Source organism: Numenius arquata, chromosome 19 (assembly GCF_964106895.1).
Source record: "Numenius arquata chromosome 19, bNumArq3.hap1.1, whole genome shotgun sequence".
Taxonomy (NCBI): domain Eukaryota; kingdom Metazoa; phylum Chordata; class Aves; order Charadriiformes; family Scolopacidae; genus Numenius; species Numenius arquata.
Window position 1 is genome coordinate 1,248,208 of NC_133594.1, and position 21,729 is coordinate 1,269,936.

At 51.7% G+C, this 21,729-nt stretch overlaps 1 protein-coding gene across 2 annotated transcripts in view; it reads right to left on the reverse strand.

Annotated features, from left to right (window-relative positions):
- Nucleotides 1-11,658, reverse strand: part of RGS3 (regulator of G protein signaling 3) — an 88,506-nt gene extending 76,848 nt beyond the window's left edge. Inside the window, exons 1-2 of one of the 2 annotated variants that reach the window (XM_074161312.1) lie at nt 11,628-11,658; nt 6,839-6,988 (exon numbers count right to left, since the gene is read on the reverse strand). In XM_074161312.1, the coding sequence (XP_074017413.1) occupies nt 6,839-6,988; nt 11,628-11,658 (181 nt within the window). Of the gene's footprint in view, nt 1-4,834; nt 4,920-6,838; nt 6,989-11,627 lie in introns of those variants that run through there. The other variant, XM_074161313.1, reaches the window with a different exon arrangement.
- Between the last annotated feature and the right edge of the window lie 10,071 nt (nt 11,659-21,729).

Sequence of the window (21,729 nt, forward strand, 5' to 3'; positions counted from 1 at the left end):
ATTAGCATAACATTTCATTTAGTCCAAAGCAAAATACCCCCTCCTACGAAGACAGGCTGAGAGAGTTGGGGGGGTTCAGCCTGGAGAAGAGAAGGCTCCGCGGAGACCTTAGAGCCCCTTCCAGTCCCTAAAGGGGCTCCAGGAAAGCTGGGGAGGGACTCTTGATCAGGGAGGGGAGCCATAGGAGGAGGGGGAAACAGATTTAAACTGAAAGAGGGGAGACTAAATGAGATCTTGGGAAGAACTTCTTTGCTGTGAGGGTGCTGAGAGCCTGGCCCAGGTTGCCCAGAGAAGCTGTGGCTGCCCCATCCCTGCAGGGGTTCAAGGCCAGGTTGGAGGGGGCTTGGAGCAACCTGGTCTGGTGGGAGGTGTCCCTGCCCAGCACAGGGGGGGACTGGGTGGGCTTTAAGGTCTCTTCCAACCCAAACCATTCTATGATTCTATGATTTTCACTTGTTTTCCAGCTTACAAAACACAACAAAAAAACCCAAACTTGCAAAAAAAAAAAAATCATTCACAGACATCTAAGTATCTTTCAGATTGAAAATCAACATTTCATTTTGCAGAAGAGGCACCCAAGGGCTTAGTTTTGCTGGGGTGGGGATATCGTATGTGATTGTTTACCCTGAAACAATTCCGAGAACTCGTATCTCATTTTTCACTCAAAAAAGTACTGACAGAAAACTTTCAAATCTCTCTCCAGCTCACACGTGTGTCCATGTTTGAGAGCATGTGTGTGCACATGTGGAAACGTGTGTCTTTATGTGCATGTATTTATGTGCACGTGAGAGCAGAGTGAGAAAGTAAAGGCAAGAGCCAGGTGGGGTAAATCAGGACAGCTCTAGTGAAGCCAAACTGATTTACAGCAGTGTCCCGGTTTGAAGTAAAACCGAACCAATTTTCTGTTCTGTAACTTTCCATCCTAGCCAGGCCTCCTCTAACTCTCTGAAATTAACGGCATGTTGTGGAGAAAACTGCTCGTTCTCAGAGTGATAAGACCAGTGTTTGTGCTCCGTGCCAAGGGATGGTGTGCAGGGAGGCCCTTGCTTATCCTTATTGCTATAACAACCAAGGGCAGCCAATTTCATTATTTGCCCCCTTAGGGGGTCGGAAACAGAAAAAACATAGAGGGGTCACATCTGTGGGGAGGAGGGGACAGGAGAGGTGACCCAAACCTGACCAACTGGGGTATTCCATCCCATCTGCCCCACGCTCAGTGTAAAAGCTGAGGGATCAAAGGGTCAGCCCCTTCCTGCGATGGCCGACGTCCAGAGAGGACTCTGTTCATCTGCCTTTGATCCCGATCCGTGTGTTCCTGACTCCAGAGCTGGAATCCAGTTCCCATTCGTCGCTGAGTCCAGTCTGGGACTTCCCCAGTGCCTGCCGGTGACGTGACTGTCATCCTGGGAGCTTGATACGGTTTTGTATATATTGTATCTATTTCATTATTTTCTTCTTTATTTTTTATTTTAATATTAATTCTTCATTAAAGTAGTTTAGTTCATTCTAAACTTCTGAATCTCCTTATCTCTTTCTCCTCCTCTCTCCTCTTTTTGGGGGGGGGGGGGGGGGGGGGGAAGAAGGGGGGGAAGGACCATCTGTCAGTCTGGTTTTGGTAAATTAGGCTGAAACCACGACAAACAGTGAGAATATTGTCCCCTGGTTTCATCGTGCCTCCCCAGCCTCTTGGACCAAGGCTTTAACCCTCTGCTAGCTGCAGATCTCCGGTGCTGTGGGAACGCTCTCGCTGCTCCACTATTAGCATGTAACAACCGTTACAACACGAAAGCAAAATGTGCCCCGGTCTAACCAAGCATGACGAGGAGTCAGCCCGGTAATGAATGGGCCCTGGGGAGGAGAAAGGAAGCTTTTGTGCTGGGTAATTCGGGGGGAGGAAGCTCTACGCCCAGCCCTGGCCTGGGGACGGCTGGGGCGGCTCAGCTCCCGGGGACAAGGCACAAAGAGGGATGGGGTCAGCAGGACCACGGCCTCACGCGTGGAGTGTGGTACCACTGCCGCTGGCACGGGGACGGTGCCCGTGGTGCCTGTGTCACAGGCTACACCAGCACCAAAGAGAGGAGAACAGGGAGAAAATGGGCAGTCCTGAATTGGCCCCCAGTAGAAAGCGTTTGGGAGTATTGGAGGGAAAGGTCCTCTCCAGCCCGTGAGGAACAGATGACATTTCTCTCTCAATGCATTTGCTCTCAAGTGTCTCCAAAGCACACGAAGGGACAAATCGCACACCCCAGCCCACCCCATCCAGCCCATCTGACCCCAGAGGGGTCCCAGTCTGCTCATGCCAGGGAAGCATTGTTGGGTCTGTAGCAATTCCAGTGCTTGTGTGAGGCCGGGATCAGAGAGGGAAGCTGCTGCTGGAAAGAGCTGATCCAGCCTGAGCTGGCAGAAGGGATTTGCTCTACCAGTGTCCGCACTTACACAGATAGGCTCAGCGGCAGCATTTCCTCAGATGCACAGAGAAGTACCTTCCTCCAGACCTGGGCACCCAGAAACACAGCTCCTACCAAGGCAAGTTCTTGGGCTACATTCCCACCTCACTCCAAGAGCGGAGGGTCAGAGAAACACTGTCCCCTGGGTTTATCTCTTTTGATACATCCCTAACATGAACTGAGGGAAATAGCTTCAGCAGAGTGGGCCTGACACAGCTTGTCCAGGTCCTCTGCGTTGATATAAATGAAAATAGGTGCAGAGAAAGGCCAGGGGGAGACAAAAGAGCAGACAGCTTGTCTCACACAGGACCCACATGCAGCTCCTGGGTGCACACCCCATCCCAGAGAGTAGGACTGCAGTGGAAAGGGTGCCCAGAGCCCGTCCATCAGGACCCCACAGGGCCAGGAGAGGCAATTCGAGCTGATGAACAAAGCTGGCACAAGGAGAACAGGGAAAAACTGGGTATGAACAAGCACAAGCTGGTAATCAAACAGGTTCCCACCCATGAAAGAAGTTTGCCGGGCTAAGGGAGGGGACACGAGAACGGTGTCCCTTTGGGAACAGGCCTAGGAGGCAGGAAAATATGTTCCTTGCTGATGATTTGTGACAAATGGAAAATTTGGGTTTCGGCTCCTTAAACGCTTATCTAGTTTCTTGTAGGAAAAATGCAGGTTTTGCCCTGGCTGGAACAACCGAGAACCATCGGTGCACACAAGGCAGGGGGAATTGTTACCTGCCTGGGCGGGAGGTCCCCAAGGGCACAAGGCAGAGCACCCCAAGACCACCACCTACAACCTCAGGCCACAGCACCAGCCCTTTTGAAGACCATTTCCTGGGTCACCCAGATGGAGAGGGTAGTGTCCTATCCTGCCACTGCTCCCCTGCTCAGAGCCCACAATGCCACGTCTCGCCCACAGTGGTCAGCCTGTGAAGGGAACTATGGCTGCAGAGACGATGCTTGGCCCGGACCTGGTTACAGAGCCAAGAGGCACAACGGAACTCACATTATTTGGCACGCAAACGTCCTACAGACAAAGCTAGGAGGATTTCAGCTTCCAGGCTGTCCTGAGCAGTTTGGCTTACACGGCAAAAGGGTGAAGGAGCAGCATACCTGGCTGCCCAGGAAAGGGACGTCCTGCTCCATCATGTCCTCTCTCTTTCCCTGCAGCCTCTTTAACAGCATGTTGCACCCCTGCCTGCCCTGCTCGCCAAAACAAGGGGAATCATAGAATCATAGAACAGTTTGGGTTAAAAGGGACCTTAAAGCCCATCCAGTGCCACCCCCTGCCCTGGGCAGGGACACCTCCCACCACACCAGGTTGCTCCAAGCCCCCTCCAACCTGGCCTTGAACCCCTCCAGGGATGGGGCAGCCACAGCTTCTCTGGGCAACCTGGGCCAGGCTCTCACCACCCTCATTGTAAAACATTTCTTCCTTATATCTAGTCTGAATCTTCGCTCTTTTAGTTTAAAGCCATCACCCCACCTCCTATAGCAACAGGCCCTGATCAAGAGTCCCTCCCCAGCTTTCCTGGAGCCCCTTTAGGGACTGGAAGGGGCTCTGAGGTCTCCCCGGAGCCTTCTCTTCTCCAGGCTGAACCCCCCCAACTCTCTCAGCCTGTCCTCACAGCAGAGGGGCTCCAGCCCTCCCAGGATCTCCGTGGCCTCCTCTGGCCCCGCTCCAACAGGTCCATGTCCTTCCTGTGCTGAGGACTCCAAAGAAGCTTTGAAAGAAAACTGCTTAAAAGTGGCACCTGGGAAGGGCACCCAGCTTCCCTCTGTGTAAGACAGCTCCTGACAAGCCATCACACACCACAAGCAATGGCCATGACATTTCCTGCCAAATTCACCTGCTCGCAAGGTAGGAATAAAGGGCTCGTAGCCCAGCCATCGCTGGGCCAGCTCCAGCCCACAGAAACAAGCCACCGTAGCCCATGGGCTTTTCAAGCCCGTGCAGCAAAACTGAGGCAGCCACAGAAATACCCACAAGGAGCAAAGAAGGAAACTGGAGCTCTGCCCTAACGGGGGCCACAGCTCTGGCCAGCCTTACATGGTAAACCCAGCTCGTACCCATCCACGGGGCAAAATGACCGGGGAACTGGGCATCTGGCCGGCTGCCGCAGCACACCCCAGCAGCTGCAGCTTGGTTTCAGGGCGCTTCCCGCTTCGCCAGCTCAATGGAGTCCCATATTATTCCGGCTCAGTGAGGCAGAAGCCAGCGGGCTGCCGCTCAGCGTTAGCGCCTTCGGGGAGCAGGTCTCCAGCCCATTCCTGCCGCACCAGGCTTTGGCCACGACCTGCCGCAGGTCCCCATGCCACACCGGCCAGGGCCACAGCCACGTCCCCCGGTCACCCCCTGCTCCCCAGGGCCACGGGCTCATCGCTTACCAAACGTGGTGAGGCAGAAAGAAGCTCCCAGGGGGTCAGCCCGTCGGGTACAGAGTGAGACCCTGTGGACGTTGCCAGGCTCCATGGCAGGACACCTCTAATTAGCCAGTAATTAGAGCCCTCCCCGCCCAGCCCGGGAAAGCCAAGCAGCCGTTTCAGCCGGGAGTGACAGGCAGCCGAGCAGCCGGGTTTCCATGGGACGCGCATCCAACCGCCGCGCGTTTGAACGGGGCAGCTCCCATTGGCCCCGCGGATTTGAACAGGGACCGCACCTGCGTGAGCAAACAAGGCCCCAGCCCCCCGCCGCCGCCATGGCTGAGGCTGCAGGCAGTGCACCCCAGACCCAGCCAGCATCGTCCCACCACAACCCTGCTCAGGGACCAAGAACCAGCACCTGGGAACAGGGGGAAACACCGACACGTTTCCTCTCCTCCGCAGTGTGCCAGGCTGTAAGTACCCCTCCACCCCTGTACTGAGACCCAACCTGGAGCACTGCGTCCAGCTCTGGAGTCCTCAGCACAGGAAGGACATGGACCTGTTGGAGCGGGGCCAGAGGAGGCCACGGAGATGCTGGGAGGGCTGGAGCCCCTCTGCTGTGAGGACAGGCTGAGAGAGTTGGGGGGGTTCAGCCTGGAGAAGAGAAGGCTCCGCGGAGACTTTAGAGCCCCTTCCAGTCCCTAAAGGAGCTCCAGGAAAGCTGGGGAGGGACTCTGGATCAGGGCCTGTTGCTACAGGAGGTGGGGTGATGGCTTTAAACTAAAAGAGTGAAGATTCAGACTAGATATAAGGAAGAAATGTTTTACAATGAGGGTGGTGAGAGCCTGGCCCAGGTTGCCCAGAGAAGCTGTGGCTGCCCCATCCCTGGAGGGGTTCAAGGCCAGGTTGGAGGGGGCTTGGAGCAACCTGGTGTGGTGGGAGGTGTCCCTGCCCAGGGCAGGGGGTTGGACTGGATGGGCTTTAAGATCCCTTCCTTCCAACCCGAACCATTCTATGATTCTAAGTAGTCCCCGTAACTGTTGGTGGCATCGGGTTTGCCAGCGCATGTTCAGCTGCTCAGGGAACTGTCCCACCAGTGCAACACAGGACAGCAGCGTTCACAGCTCTTTGGGGAAATTACTGAAGGCAAGGAAGGGATGCAGCAGAGCTGGGGTGCAGGGGTGAGACAAGGAAGGGATGGATGGTAGAGTATGGGTTATTCTGCTTGGCTCTCATGTCACAAGGAAAGGCGAACACAGACCCCCAGGCTCATGGGGCCACTCTGCAAGACCCCAGAGCAGCCCTTCCCATCCCCCAGGACCTGGCGATGCACCCACCAGCTTTGGATGCTGCCCCAAAGCTTACTGGGAGGCACCCAGCACCGAGCACAAGAGTGTGGAGCAACGATGGAGATGGATCCTCTGAGAAAACTCCCTCCCTAAAGGCTGGGCTGTCCCACAGCTCTGCTTCCCACCCATGGATCCACACAGCCCTGCTCCCCACGGCACAGGACACCACAAGAGACTGTCTCCAGCAGAGTCCCCAGCAGAGCAAAACTGCTCCCACACCACCCCGTGCTGCAGGAAATGCCACGCTTAATGAGTTCGGTTCCTTGTGGCACTGCTTGGAAGCTACAGGGTCCACAACAGTGTGGGGGGCCTGTGGTGAGCCTGGATCAGCCCTATTGGGCCTTTCTGGGCGACAGTGGACAATTCACGGGTCCTGCTGCCCTGGTAGAGGTGGGCAGTGGGAGAGCTCAGCCCTGACAGAGAAGGTGGGGAGAGATGAGGGTGCAGCCCAGAACAGGCTCTGAGCAGACATGGATGGCTGCTGTCAGTGCTGTGCAGGCACCTCTATCACCCAGCCAGCATCCAGCTGAAGTAATACTAAATATATTGATCTCTCTGGGACAGAAAAGGACAAGATCTCCTGTAGAGTCCAGGGTGACAGACACCCTCACCACCCCTACTCCTGGGCAGGACTGAGCCTCTGGCTGGCCCACAGCCCCTCTCACACCCCATCACTTACCTTTCCCCCTCACTCGTGCGTGGCTGATCTTCCTCCTGCTCCCAGATGGTCCCTTCTGCTTCCGCAGGGATGATCGTGCAGGCCCCCATCGCCCCTTCGTCACAGCTGGCAGACGCTCCAGCTCCAGCAACTGGGGACTCTGCCCTGTCCCTGCCAGGGAAAAGAGGAGATAAGACCAGGACATGGCAGGACAGGGAGCTGGGACACTGGGAACAGCACAGGCTCTGCAGTACCCTTGGTTCTAGTTGCCACAAGGGGATGTGTCCACCTTGCCCCAGCCTTCCCCAGAACATCACATCGCCAGGTCTCCAGCTTCTCCTGGCCAGCTTTGCACAAACGTGGCACTTGCTGGCAGTATGGCACGTCTGTCCCATGCCATCACCCCTCTGCCCAGCCCCAGGTTGGCAGCACAGAAAGGAGAGTGATGGCAATTCACAAGAGCCAGTGTCATAGAAGAACCCAGTCCCATGTTCAGAAGGAGTCACCCCTGGCACGTCTCAGCGGCAGCCTTGGCCATGGCCCTTTACGTGCCACGCACCAAGTCCATCCCAGCTCTGCCCAGCACCGTTATATTTTATTACATTTAGAACAGATGATCAGCCCCATCAGAGCCACCTTAGCCCACGAGCAGCTCTCTGGGGCACTGGAGATGCTGCCCTGCCACTGCTGGGTGTTCAAGACAGTCTTGCAAGGCTCCGGCTCACATCCAGCTCCCATCCCACAACCTGCCAAAGTGCTCAGGCTCAGAGCAGCAGGGAGGCTCTGCACAAGGAGGAATCGGATGGTTTCCTCATGGCCAGCACCCTGCAGATAGCGCCAGCCCCAGGCTGCCCCTTCTCACTCACAGTCATCGCACCACCAGCCGGGAACCTGCCACGGGATCCCATGCCAATGGAGATAAAAGCACAGAGACCCAGAAATGGGAGCCTTGATGGAGAGATATCTCCCAGCCACAGCACAGAGCAGAGGCACCAGCAGGGCCCAGTGACTCTTCAGGATAAGAAGTATCTGCCCAGGCTTCTTCCACAGAGATAAAGCAGCGCAGCACAAGTGCCTTTCACTGCCCTTACACAGACCCAGTGCAAACACAGCCCAAGCTGCAGAGTCCCGGTTAATTCCCCCGTGAGGACAGCAAGGCAGGGCAGCGTCCCTTGTCCCACAATGTGTCCCTCATCCCACGATGGAGCCCTGCCACACACCCCCCCCCGTCCATAAAAACTGAAGAGCCTGACCTGTGATTTTGATGCCACATTGAGCTCTCCGGACCCAGAATGTGCCACTCAGTCCCGTGACGCGGCAGCGCGTACCAGGACGTACCGCACACTGCCCAACACCTTCAGGGACCCCAAAACATCCCCCCAGCTCCATCTTCACAGCCCCTCACCAAAGGGTCCTGGTGCAAAGGGGCAGGCAATTTAGAAAGCTGTTTGCTCACTAGAAAAGCTGCTTTCTCCCCCCAAAGTTTGGCTTATTCTCTGGCAGGGGCACTGGCTCGATTCAGCTGAATTTACACTGCCAAAACTGCCTGAAATTGCAGGAAAAGCAAGAGAAGGGACACAGAGTGAGCAAAGAAGGGAAGGAAGGAGGGATGCTCTCTGGCCAGCCCAATCCATCACTGCCAACAGACACCTGTTGTAGCCCTGCCATAAATCACAGCCCCCTTGGGCATCGGGGGGAGAGACAAATAATGACCCAGCGGTGTCCAAAGGCCCCCAGACAAAGAGCATGGCTCTGTCTGGGCTGCCAGACCCCACAGTGCTCAGCCCTAACCTTGGCAACCCACAGGGGCCTCGAGACGGTGCCCAGACAGCCAAAGCCACTCGCTGTTTTACTTGCCTCCTGAGATATTTAGAGCCTGTGAAGGCCTAGCAGGAATTTCTGCTGGCAGCTCCCACACAAAGCTCCTGTCCCATGGTGGAAAGGGGCCAGATTTCTCCTTATCCCTTCTTCCCACAGCGAGGCAGGATGCGAGCTGTGTGATACGCAGCTCAGCAATCGGTGGAGCAGAAAAGGCCCAGAGCTGAGTCCCTTGGGCTGCGAGAGTCGCCTTCCTGCTCGGGGAAGCACCCAGACCCTTCCCCATGGATGCTGCATTGCAGGAGCCTCCTGCACCCCAGGGACTGCAGAGCCCAGGGGAAGAGGCACCAGGTACAACCGTGGGTGAGAGCTGTCGGCACAGCTGAGCAGCTCCTGCTAACAAAGATGCTATTTATTCTTTAATTGCTGCTTGTTTGTTTAGCACTGTAGTGGCCTTTGCTGCCCAAATCAAAATGCAGAGGCTGCCCAAGCAGTGCAGGACATTTTGACAAGCAGAAACACTGGTGGGACACGCAGAGCCCAAACACCAGGAGCTCCCACAACCTCTGGTTTCTCAGCAGGTCCAACACATCTGTCTTTTCTCACAATACTGCTGGATTTGAGTACAGGGCAAAGGTGGATTCCCATTTCCCAGCGAGGCTGACAATGTCAGAGGCGTGGGAGGTGAGCAGAAGATGGAGCCTGGTGACACCGGTCCAGAACCTGCAAACCTGGGCCACCAACTAAACTCTTTTGGCTGCCTGGTGGCCCCATAGCTCCCAGTGCTACCCCTGCAGCCCCCAGGGCTCCTGAATTCTTCAGGACCCAGTAACCCACAGGCAGCTGGGGAGGCCAGCACTGTTGGCTCCTGCCTCTCCAACAGGCACTCGAAGCAGCACATTTGGGGCGAGGTCTGGTGCAGCACGATGGTCACAAGAGGGGAAAGGCTGCTCCAGCTGTTGGGACTCTGTGACAAAAGCATCTCTGCCCATAAAAAGTACCTGGATCCCCACATCTGGCACAGCTGCTTTGTGTGAGGCAGGGATTGATGCAGTCAACAAAACCCAGAAACACAAGGAGGGAAACAAAGCCCCAGAGAGGAAACAGGTCCTTTGCCAGGAGTACCACAGGCAGGCTCTCCAGCGAAGACATGACTTGGCCAACCACACAGCCTACACCATGACATCCTGCAGTTTCCTGTCCCAGCTGCCCAAGGAGATATTTGCACCCTGGCATTTACAAATACATCCCTATGGCCTGCTCTGCGCTCTCCTTGTAGACACAGGCACAGCCAGTGGGGCTGGTCTGGCTTTCCCCAGCAGTGAAGCCTTCAGCTCCAGCAGAGCTCATCAACATCAGAGCTCATCCAAACTGTAACGAGCCAAAACTGGAGGTGTCACATCCTCTACCACATCCCAGCCACACCTGCTGACATCCAAGAGAGCCCTGGACACTGAGTTGGGGAGGGGATGAACACCTTCATCCCCTCCTCACCTTCATCCCCTGTCCTTCCCCTCATCTTCACAGATACCAGTAGCAACAAACCAGGGAGAGGAACTGAATCACATGTATTTATATTACAGAACTTTACACGAGCTCTCCCTTCCTCCCCACAGGGAGGATCTGGGGAGCCCTCATCATCCCAGCCCTAAGCTCTGCACAGAAACTTCACAGAGGCTCAAAACCCCTCTCTTACAGCTGTGTCTAACAGCAAGATCACAGCTAGAGGTCCCCAGAAGAAACCTGGGATCACAGTCAGTGCTGCTGTCACCTCCTGGGCAGGAGGGTTGAAGAAGGACCCTGCCACTGTCCCCAACATACATCCATGCCTTGCCACATCCCCCAGAAGCCCTGGTGATGCCCAAGCACCACAGACACAAGTAAATGGTGTCCTGGACAATCAGGAACCAGCACACAGGCGGGACGGGCACTGCTCAGGTATACAGGCTCATTTCTAAGGCACTTCAAAATGTTCCTCCCTTCAGGCTTATCAAAAACTCTCCCCCTCATTTGTTGAGCTGAATGCATTTCCTGACACTCCCAGTGATCTCAATCTGCCACCCATCAAAATTAAAGCTTAATCCCAGCAAATTTACTTGGCCTTGAAAAAAAATACAGTCTGGGATTGTACGTTTCAGTGCACAGCATCCCCAGCTATCACTGACCAGCACAGTACATCTCATCCCACAGGACACGCAACACCAAGCAGTCCTAATGAGGGAACAAACAAACGATCCACCCCACCATCCCAGGTACCTGAGCCTCTGTTAGTGCAAGCAGAGCATCTACCAGCCTTGCCATGCCCTTGTCCCCTTCACAACACATCCCCACGACAGCATTAAGACCATGGCTTGTGCTGTTCCTCTCAGGACTGCCAAGCCTGCAGCTCTCCCTGGCACATGCAGCAGGGGGTGAGAGGTGTTTTATGTGCCCCCTTGTCTCCTAGGAGCTCCCCAGGCTCACACAAAGCCTCTCCTCTCCAAGTCTTTATTGAAAAATGCTTATAAGAGATAAAAGGAAGACAAACAGGACAGTAACAAAAGCACTGTCTCTCTAAAGCAGGCAGTCTCATAGGTTTGGGTAAGAGAACCCCATTAGATAGTGCTTTTCAAAATAAATTAAAAAATAACAGAAAAGGTGAAGAGGAGTCTGTGAGACTCCAGGACTCCAAGGCCATGGGAGTCACCCACACCCTCCTCCCAAAAGATTTGGTGCTTGCTGTCTGCAAAAAAATCACTCCTAACTCTCAAACCCAGCAGATTCAAGTCTGCTCCATCCCCCAGGGCATGGCACTAAGGGAGAGCCCCGAGGTCAAACATGATCCCACAAGGAGCTGGGCATCTCCAACCCCCCCGCAAAGGGCACGTGGGAGATACTGTCCCTCATCTCCTCCAGCAGTGATAACATGGCACCTGCACAGCCATAATCCATCCTGCACCCAGGAGACAGAGCAGCGCTGCAAACCTAACAGAGAAATCATCCGAGCACTCACGTGTGAGCCCCGGCTCTCCCGGCTGCTCCATGGCTCCCACACAGGATGGACACTCTCTCCAGCAACGTCCAAGCACCACTGTCCTGCGCCCAAGCTGTGATTTAGCTGCCACGAGCCCTTGACCTTGGCACCGCTGTAAAGGAAGGGGGAAAAAAACAGTATATAAGTGTCCCAAGGGAGCAGAGCTCCAGTACTAGGAAGTTACAAATTAAATTGCATGGGAAGGGATGGTGGTGGTGGCGCATGCAATGGCCCCTTTCTCTAGCAGCTCCCAACAGCGAGGTGCTGACTCTTTCTAACTTCCCTCTTAACATTCAAACCCCTGGGGACTGACCTTAACCTGCACCTCTATTAGAGTCTCCAGCAAACCGCACGTTCAGCTGGTTGCCTCGGGAGTTAATGACTTTCTTTTAAAATTTAACACAGTTCTCAGACACAAATTTCAGTTTGCCAGCACTAGGATCTGCCTTTGGCTGGATATTCAAATCCAAACACGTGCTCAGACAGTTATTCCAGGCAAAAGGGTAACACATGCACACAGAAAACACACAAGGCTGAAGCTGGGGGTTTTTCCTTTGAAACTAAGGAAACTAAATCAGATTGAGAAAAATTACCTGGCTTCCCAGATGGTAGGAAGGTTGGGACGGAAAAGGTTTGGGCTATTTCAGGGCAATCCTGACAGCAGATTTGTGGGATTAGCAAAGTCTGTCATACAGGGCACACACACAAATCCCAGCGGTAGGATGGCTGCAGGCCCCTCGCCACCAGGGTCTACAGCAAGCAAGGAGTACGGGGAACAGCTGGGGCACTCCTGTCCCCACCACCACCTCTGCAGCGAGCACAGCTGAATCCTTCCCTCAAAAATACCACTGAGGAACCCAACAGAGATCATCTGCCTGATTACCAAATCCCTCTCCAATCCAGGACCCAAGAAAGGTTTCCCCTGCTGCAAGGGTGTCTTTAGAACCACCGCTCCTGCTCTGCTCACACCCCCGAGTCTCCACATCCTCTCTCGGCGCCAAAACCTGGGAGCCATCCGCAGCAGCGCCCACATCCTGCCCCAGCACGGTCCTTGCCGCTGCCTTTGCCGAACAGCAGCTCCGTCGGCTCACACCGCGGGCAGAGCTTTCCAGGCTGATGCACTTGGGAATCCACACTCCTGCAACACTGCAGCTCCCAGCAGGGAGCGAACGCTGCACTGGGAATTAAACTGGCGTTGACCCAATGTCAGCAAACGCCTCGTGAGCTCCTGCCCCACTGCCCAAAGCCAACCGTCCCTTCTGCGGGGTCTCCTGCAGCCAGCACGGGACCCCAAACACAGCTCAGCACTGCTGCTTTGCTGAGACATCAGAGTCTCTGCAACACCCAGCTTTACAAGAACTTTGTCTTTGCATCTTTAGAGTACTCAACGTGTTCGGCATTTTTCACCCATAGCTTTGGGAATTTCTTTCCCTGATCCCTTTTCCAAATCTCTCTGTCTTCCCCTTCCCCAGAAAATTAACAATTTGAACATGCAAAGGGACTAACCCACGCTGATTCTTGGCCTCTGCACTGCCGAGGCGCTGCCGTAGGAATCAGGATGCCTGTGGCTTAAAGCACATCAAGTACTTTTAGGGCAGGCAAAGGATCTGTAATGAATTCCACGTGAGCAGGCGCTGTTACAAACCTCCTCGGCTACTCACAAGGAATGCAGGGCACAGAACAGCCTGCGTGCACAGCCACTTGTTCCCGTGCCCATCTTTTAGCAGGGCCACGCTTGCTGAACTCTGAAAACAGTTCATCTTGTCCCTCACCCCTTTCTATTGCTAATGATAAACCGTGCCTGAAGCTGTCCAGACCAAGGCAGCTACAACTAGGCTGTGATTTGTATTAGAGCTGCTCCATGAATCAGCTCCTCACTGGGAGAGAGCACACAGAGCTCTCTCAGGTGGAAGAGCAAGAAGCTCTTCTTTTATTTTCAGTTCTCAAAGATTTTTGCCTGTCTTGAACACTCTTGAGGCTGCAGAAACTGCCTGGCTGCTTCCCTCACCTGCCCTGTGCCTGGTAAAGGAGACCCCCTGGGGTAATCCAGAAAGGGACCCCTCTGAAGCACAGCAGGGCTTCCTGCTCCCTCCAGAAACATCCTGTACCAAACGTTCTTCCAGGGGCTGGCAGAGCCTCCCACTGTCACCCTTTGTAGTGAGAAAACAGCAGCTACAGGGGACACTGGCAATAGAGCAACCCCTGGGTCTAATTCACTCTCCGAAGGCTGAGGAGACACTGACCCCATAGCACCAATGGGTCACAATAAACTATTTTTTTTTTCCTATTTTTTTTTTTTTCCTTTTGCCATTTCTAGCCTGCAGAACAGATGCAGGCCGGGCACCCACCTAATTCAGGAACATGACACAAACACTTCACAATCTTACCATGTCAAGGTTGCACTCCCTTAAGGCAGAGGGACTTCCACAAGCATACCCATCCTGCAGCCTTAACCTGAATAAAAGCCCAGGTAATTACAGCACTACACAAACTCACAGCGCCGTTCTTCCCCGTGCACTCTGAGCCCTCGATTACACTAGCAAAGAGCAGCAGCATGAGACATTCCAGGTCTCTTCGAGGACGTCTGATCTGAACATCCAGTTCTTCTGCAGCAGCCCTCGGGTCCATGACAAGTGATGAAGCAAGCAGCCTAGGTCAAACAGGGACCTAGTGCCTGCTGAGACCCTGGCCCAGGTTGCCCAGAGAAGCTGTGGCTGCCCCATCCCTGGAGGGGTTCAAGGCCAGGTTGGAGGGGGCTTGGAGCAACCTGGTCTGGTGGGAGGTGTCCCTGCCCAGGGCAGGAGGTAGGACTGGATGGGCTTTAAGATCCCGTCCAACCCAAGCCATTCTATGATTCTATATGCAAAAAAAATAAATACTGTGGAAGTACAGCAAAAGCTTCAACAGCAAATGGTGAGGAACAGCAACCTTGCACAAGGATTTCCAAGTCCCACAGGTCACCGGAGCTACTGCTGCCACTTAATAAATCTTGAGTAGATCTCTTAGGGCTACCTGATGTCTGGGTTGGCCACGCCGAGCCTCTGCTCCCAGCCCCTGCACAGAGCTGGGATCCAGCACTGCTGTTGGACCAGTGGAACCTCTGTACATTCCTCACTCTGACACTGCTGCACAGACTAAAGTCCAGGCTTGTCTATTCAGGACCAACTTAACAACCAGATTTCCACTGTGTGAACAGAAACCCTGCTTCGAAGCAGCCATCTCAGGAGAATGAGGCCCCCAAGGCCAGCACACAGAGCACAGACTCTTCGAGAGGTACGCTCTTCTGAGCTGGCCATGCTGCCGTGGATTGCTGGATTTTGACAAATGTTAACTATTAAGCCATTGCTGATTTATTTTAATGCAATAAAAATAATATAATAATCAAGCTGGGTCTTTAAAAATTTTAGTGACATTCTCATAAAAGAGATAGGTTTCAATATAGCAAAAGATCTCTTGGGAATGATGATTTTGGCCTCAGTATGGTCACATGGATCAAAGTAATTCAGTTAAAAGAGCTTTAAAAGTTATTGCCTGTCACCTGAGCTGAATTGTGTGCGCAGTCTGAAGCTACATGAAGTAGCCGAGCTGCTCTATCAGCTGGCTGACACCATGCACCCAGGCACTGCTTTCCAGGGCTTCACCCAGAGTCTGGCACTATTCAGCCTCTCAGTGAGCCAGTTCAGCTCACTAATTTCACAGAAAATTACCTATTTCTGGCATTGACACAGCAAAGGGATTTGGCCAGCGCATGTGACAGGGGGAGACAGATCAAATGCCAGAAACGGCACAACGGAGAGTGGTAAGTTGCCTTTTTTGTTGGCAGAGATCTCCTCTGTCATCTGGTGAAGCCCCACTTCTAGTCTGCACAAACACAAAGTAAAATAAACCATACCAAGGTTTTCCTACACTTTTGCATTCAGATTAAGCTAATTTTGTTGAAGGCAGCTGCTGCCCTTCTCTCCCTATAACCATATGATCCTGACTCCCCCCTTTTGCCCAAGCGTGGGAGCGGGCACATAGAATCTCTCCAGTTGGAAGGGACCCATAAGGATCATCGAGTCCAACTCCCTGCTCCTCACAGGGCTACCAAAAATTAAAATATACGACTAAGAACATCATCCAGATGCTCCTTGAACTCTAACAGGCTTGGTGCCGTGACCACTTACCTGGGCAGCCTCTTCCAGTGAGTGACCACCTTTTCCTAATAGAATTCAAGAATATTTAAAAAAATAAAAGCAGCCATTCTGGGTCAGACAAAGGTCTGTGTAGCTCAGCATCCTGTTCCTGAGAGCGGTCAGAAGGTGATGCCTAGGGGAGAACACAAGAATAGAGCAGGCACATGAGACATTTTCCCAAAATAGTCGTCCAGCCCCTAACACTTACCAATTCAAGGATTTTCCACTACAATAGGGTCAACTCGACTTTACTGTACATTTTGCAGCCACAGGAGGAGTTGGATCCTGTTTGGGTGGTGGCACACCATTTGTTCAGCCTTAATGCAGCCACTCTAAGCCACCTCTGTGGATTAATTTGCATTCTGAATTAATTAGCAGAGCACAGCCTGATTATTGCATATATTGTTTCCCAATGACTCTGTTCCCTGTAGTCAGAAAGGCGTTCCCCTCCCTCCAAGCTGAAAGCGCTCGCTTTTACGACGTTATTAAAGAGCATGAAGTTCATCTGTCCAGGTGAGATAACGTCTGACCCTGCTGCAGAGTTCAGGCCTGGAAAAATAGGACTTTCTGAGCCACGATACAAAGAAAAGCAAGATTCATGCTGAAACAAATGCAAATGAACAGTAGGAAAGGCAAATCAGAGGTTACCCTACAGGTTTCCTTTTCAAAGCACTTTCCAAAGTGAATTAACAAAGTTAGCACTAATTTAATAGTCAGCCCACGCAGCTGAAAATAGCTCCCTAACCGGTACACATAATTTGTATCTTTCCTAGGTCAGGGGGAAAGTCCACTCAATCAGCAGCATTTTAGGCTGGCAATTTTTTGATACTCAAAATTGCCAAATTAGTTTATAGTAAAAAAGGATCCCAGGAAGATATTTTGAGGATGAGACTGCTGTATTTGGAGGCCTTTGTCAAAGATGGTCTAACCTTGGCAGACCTGAGGCGGGAGGAGAAGCGTGCAAGTGAGATCTGCATGGTAACACACTCCATTGGGAACGGGGCTTCTCGTGGCAGCGAATGATTCCAGGCATTAGAGCTAAGTTAGAGGATGAACGCACTTGAAAATTTAGAAACTATAATGATAAAATAAATGCTTATTTCCTTTTAAAAAGGATACTGTCAAGTGTTTAAAATTAATTTATCTTTTATAACCAAAAAAAGAAGCAGAGCAGCCACAGACACTCTTCCAGACAAATTTAAACTAGTACCTGTTTTAAAAATTTAAACTAAATTTAAACTAAAATTTAAACTCAATACCTCTAACAACACCCCACACCAACAGAAGCCACTCCAACCTGAGCTGTGTCCCCACCTTTAGCTTTGTGAACATTCAGTCTCTCCCTGGTTTGTTACAAACACTGATACCTAAAGGAGCATGCATACAACTCCAGCATGGAGCACTCAGCCATCCCTCTGACTCACCTTCAGCAATAATTCACTCTCGGTGGCAGCTGAGGATGGATCCCATTAGCGCTAATGAGGGGGAAGAGGTGTGAAGTGACTCACAGGCCTGCAGGGCTTAGGAACTTAATTTAACTGTCTGCAAGCTCCAGCTCTCACAGAGCGTTATGTCTGTGTTTAACCTTCCCCAGCAGACCCAACAGTTGTTTTCAGTGCCCGGAGTGAAGGTTCTGCAGATCAGAACATCACCTTGCACACGTCCCACCTTCTGGCACGCTTCCTCCCCCATTTTTAGAAGAGGAAGAGGTTAATCTATTGCAGTAACAGCTGCTGTGCTACAGGACTTGTATCCCATCTATTGTAACACATCCTCAAGAATGATGGAAACCATATATGATTCAGAAAATGAATGGTTAAAGGTTGTTAGTGTGAATTTAGTACAGCCTGGGAAAGAACAAAGCTCGGAGCCCAGCATTCCAAGATAAAGAAATGGCCTTGTGTCTAAGATAGCGGGAGCAGCCTGCATGCTAAGGAGGGACCCAACTGTCTGGGAAAGGTGTCCATCTGGTCGGGACTAGTTTTGCAGTTTGGGATCTGGCCAACCCAGCATTCTGGGACAAAGGTGAAGGTACACGGTGAAGAAGACCGCGAGCCTTCCTCCAGAAGACCCCGAACCACGACCACCAGGTGACAGTACGCATGCGGCAAGGGGAGGAGACTTATGATAATGAGTTCCTAGAAATAATTAGAATAGTAACGCCTTTTCTTAGAATCAATTATAATAACCCAGCCCACATTAATGAATATGTATGCTTTTCATCATAAATAGACGCTTGTTTTACAAACCGGTGTGCAAGTTTGGAGGAGAAATCCCCCTTGCACCCAGCGCCGCAATAAACATACCTGCTTTATAACTCTCTGCGAGTTGTAAGGTTTGTTTCCGCGCGTCATATAGGTGTTCCACAACGATTACCCTATACAGGAATAATCTGTATTTTTTATTATTATTTCTTTGGCCACAATGATACCAAAGTAGCATTTTCACAGAAGTAAAGCGAGATTCAAACCCCTCTGTTCTACCAGTGCGCCCTGCACAGCACAAACACTACTGGGTAAGCTCTGTGTCTGCTGCAGCTGGACCACAAATGTAACATTTTTGTGAAATTCTGAGGAAAAACAAGGAAGCTATCATCGGAGTGCCCACCCTTACTTAAACTTAAAACTCACGGATGGGCCTTCAGCATAATTGTCCTGATATCAGTATCTTCTTCTGAGCTGTCTTGAATCAGAGAAGGCAGAAGAGAGGGTGGAGCAGAGGTGGAAGGAGTCTGTGACACTTGGAACATCAAATCTTCCTCCTTGGAGAATGGTCGGAATGTTGGAAGTTCATCTAAGAAAAGTAAAGTAAATGCAAGATGAACACCAAGGATCTGATAATTACAAACTATAGAGTGCACTGCTACAATGGCTGCATTTAACAATAGCCAGAATTTCTAGCTGAGAAGGAAGAACTTACCTTATAAAAACTGCAGTTTTACCTATATGCAGCCAAAAACGCACCTCTGGCACCACAGCAATGCTGAGCCATGAGTGGGACCTGCCCAGCCTCAGCCCTTCCTTCTGAGGGCAGGAAGGTCACCGCAGCCCCAACAGCCGCTCCGCTGCTCACAGTCACCATGAAAGGGCTCTCCAGAACCTGGTCAGACCCCCGTGTATCCTGAGAAATGCTTGTAAGGCAAGTATAACCATCCTTTCTTCTTAATTATCTGTCCAGAGTGATCCAGTTCTAGTTGACAGCCAGCAGAGGACTCTTCAAGGACAGGGCTGCAAGATTTGGCTAATATTGATGAGTCTCTTGGTTAAACAGGAGATCACACCCAGAGGTGCACGCTGGAAAGAAGTGATCAGTGAGTTTATAAAGCAAACTCCAGGCAGCTCATGCACAAACCTCACTTACAAGGACTTAACTAAAGCAAGTTGCTGAGGTCCACAGGTGGAACAGGACAGGCTGGAGAGGTGGGCCCAGATGAACCTCATGAGGTTCAACAAAAGCAAGTGCAGGGTTCTGCACCTGGGCCAGAACAATCCTCAGTATAAATACAGCCTGGGGGATGAGGTATTAGAAAGCAGCCCTGAGGAAAGGGGACGTGGGGGTGCTGATGGACGAGAAGCTGGACATGAGCAGGCAATGTGCTCTCGCAGCCCAGAAGGCCAATCACATCCTGGGCTGCATCAAAAGAAGTGTTGCCAGCAGATCCAGAGAGGTGATTCTGCCACTTTACTCTGGTGAGACCTCCCCTGGAGCACTGTGTGCAGGTCTGGAGCCCTCAATATAGAAAGGACATGGACCTGATGGAGCGGGTCCAGAGGAGGGCCACCAAAATGATCAGGGGGTTGGAGCACCTCTGCTACGAGGACAGAGTGAGGGAGTTGGGGCTGTTCAGCCTGGAGAAGAGGAGGCTCCGGGGAGACCTCATAGCGGCCTTCCAGTACCTGAGGGGGGCTACAGGAAGGCTGGGGAGGGTCTGTTTACAAAGGCCGGCAGTGACAGGACGAGGGGCAATGGCTTTAAGTTGGGGAGCGGGAGATTTAGATTAGACATTAGGAACAAGTTCTTTACTCTGAGGGTGGTGGAACACTGGAACAGGTTGCCCAGGGGGGTGGTTGAGGTCCCTTCCCTGGAGATATTCAAGGTGAAGCTCGACGAGGCCCTGGGCAACCTGGTCTAGTTGGGGGTGTCCCTGCTGAGCGTGGGGAGGTCTAGATGACCTTTGGAGGTCCCTTCCGGCCTGGACCAATCTATGAATAAAATCCTTCGTGAGTGAGGTTATATGCACATATATACATAAGGGAAAAATCACGTTGGAAATTGAGCACTTAAATTTAAGAAGCCATTTCCTGCGATGGGAAATGCTTCCCTGCCAAGGACAGTGACACGTTCTTTCTTTCTCGATGTCAGCCATCCAAGCTGGCTCATCTTAGAGTGTTTATTTGAACATGTTACTGAGATAAATTCTGATGAAGTCACACATTATACAGGTTAAAACAAGCAACCTATTGATCACTTCCAGCCTTAAAAATCTAAGTATCTGTGAACAGTGTTCAACCTGACGAGCTGCCTCATGTGAAAACCAAAAACTGCCTTAACTTCACTAGGGCTCCAAGTTAGTTACGTCAAGTTAGTAAGACCGCTCTTTTCCCTTCTTTAGTGAAAATCAGAATTTAATCACAACTTTACCTTCCCGTTCCAAAAAGGCTGTAAAAATTGAAAAAAACAGATCCAAGGAATTCCCTCCTCGGTTCTCTGTGTGTATCCCAGCACTGTGGATGCTGACCAGACCACAGAGAGCTTCATCCCTCTGCTTCACAGCTGCAGTCCTCATCTTTGCAACCACTCCAGGAGGGAGAGCAGGAACACACCATCATCTGTCTAAACACTCTGCAAAACAGAAAATTTGTGCCAATTAACTTTTTTTCTGCTGAAAAAAAAAACAAAACAAAACAAATCACTGAGGATGTATACAGTGTGAAATACAGTTAACAGAATGAACTTGGGGACGAACCAGACCATGGGTTGCCCTCAGGTACGAGCACATCCTGTAGCTCCCGAGCTGTTATACCACAACAGCTTTCTAGTCTCTTTTAGCTGTCACGGGGAAAACACGAAACGTGTTAAACATGACTTGCCACAGTCAATCTCACTCCTGCAAGTCTACTTTTTTGTCTACTCCATTTCACAGTGGTACAAAACCCCTGCTGTTGGTAGTGCTGGTGTACACACAGCGAGACAGGAGCAGTGGCTTGCCTGAGCCAGCCTGGGTGGAACAGCAAGAACGATGAGACAATAACGATTCTGTACCTCACGAAAATACAAAATTAATACTTTAATAGATATACTTCCACCCTCCAGATATTGTAATTAAAAACAAATATATGCACACACCATCTCACTTGTTATTTTCCAAGTGACCAAAGCATCCAAGAAAGAAGAGAGTCTGTTGTATCAGGAAAATACATGACTCAGGTGCCTGGTGTTGGCTGGTAGCAGGGGGAGCTTTGGGCTGTACCCCCGGCTCCTGGCCGGTTCCTGCTCCAGCCTCGCCCCTCGACAATAACCTGACCCTGCCTCACTTTGTTCCCAGTCAGGTACAAAATGACCTCACCCTCTGGCAAAACAGCTAACAAAAAGCACTACAGCAGCTTCTGACAGCACCGAGCCACAGCCGACATCAGCACCGCCTGTCAGGGTCACACATCAGGTTACAATCAGTCATTCCTTCATTAAAAAGCAACACAACACCCACTGCAGCATCTCCACTCCGAGAGCCATAAAGTGACCATAGAGTTAACAACAGAATTCATTAAAAGGAGCTAAAAATGAGACTCAAGAGACATGATTTGTACAGGCAGCGATGGGTTTTATTAATCCAATCACTATAACTGGAAAAGTCATCAAGCCCTCACACACACACGCCTTTCTTCAGGTCTGACCTTTGTGTACTC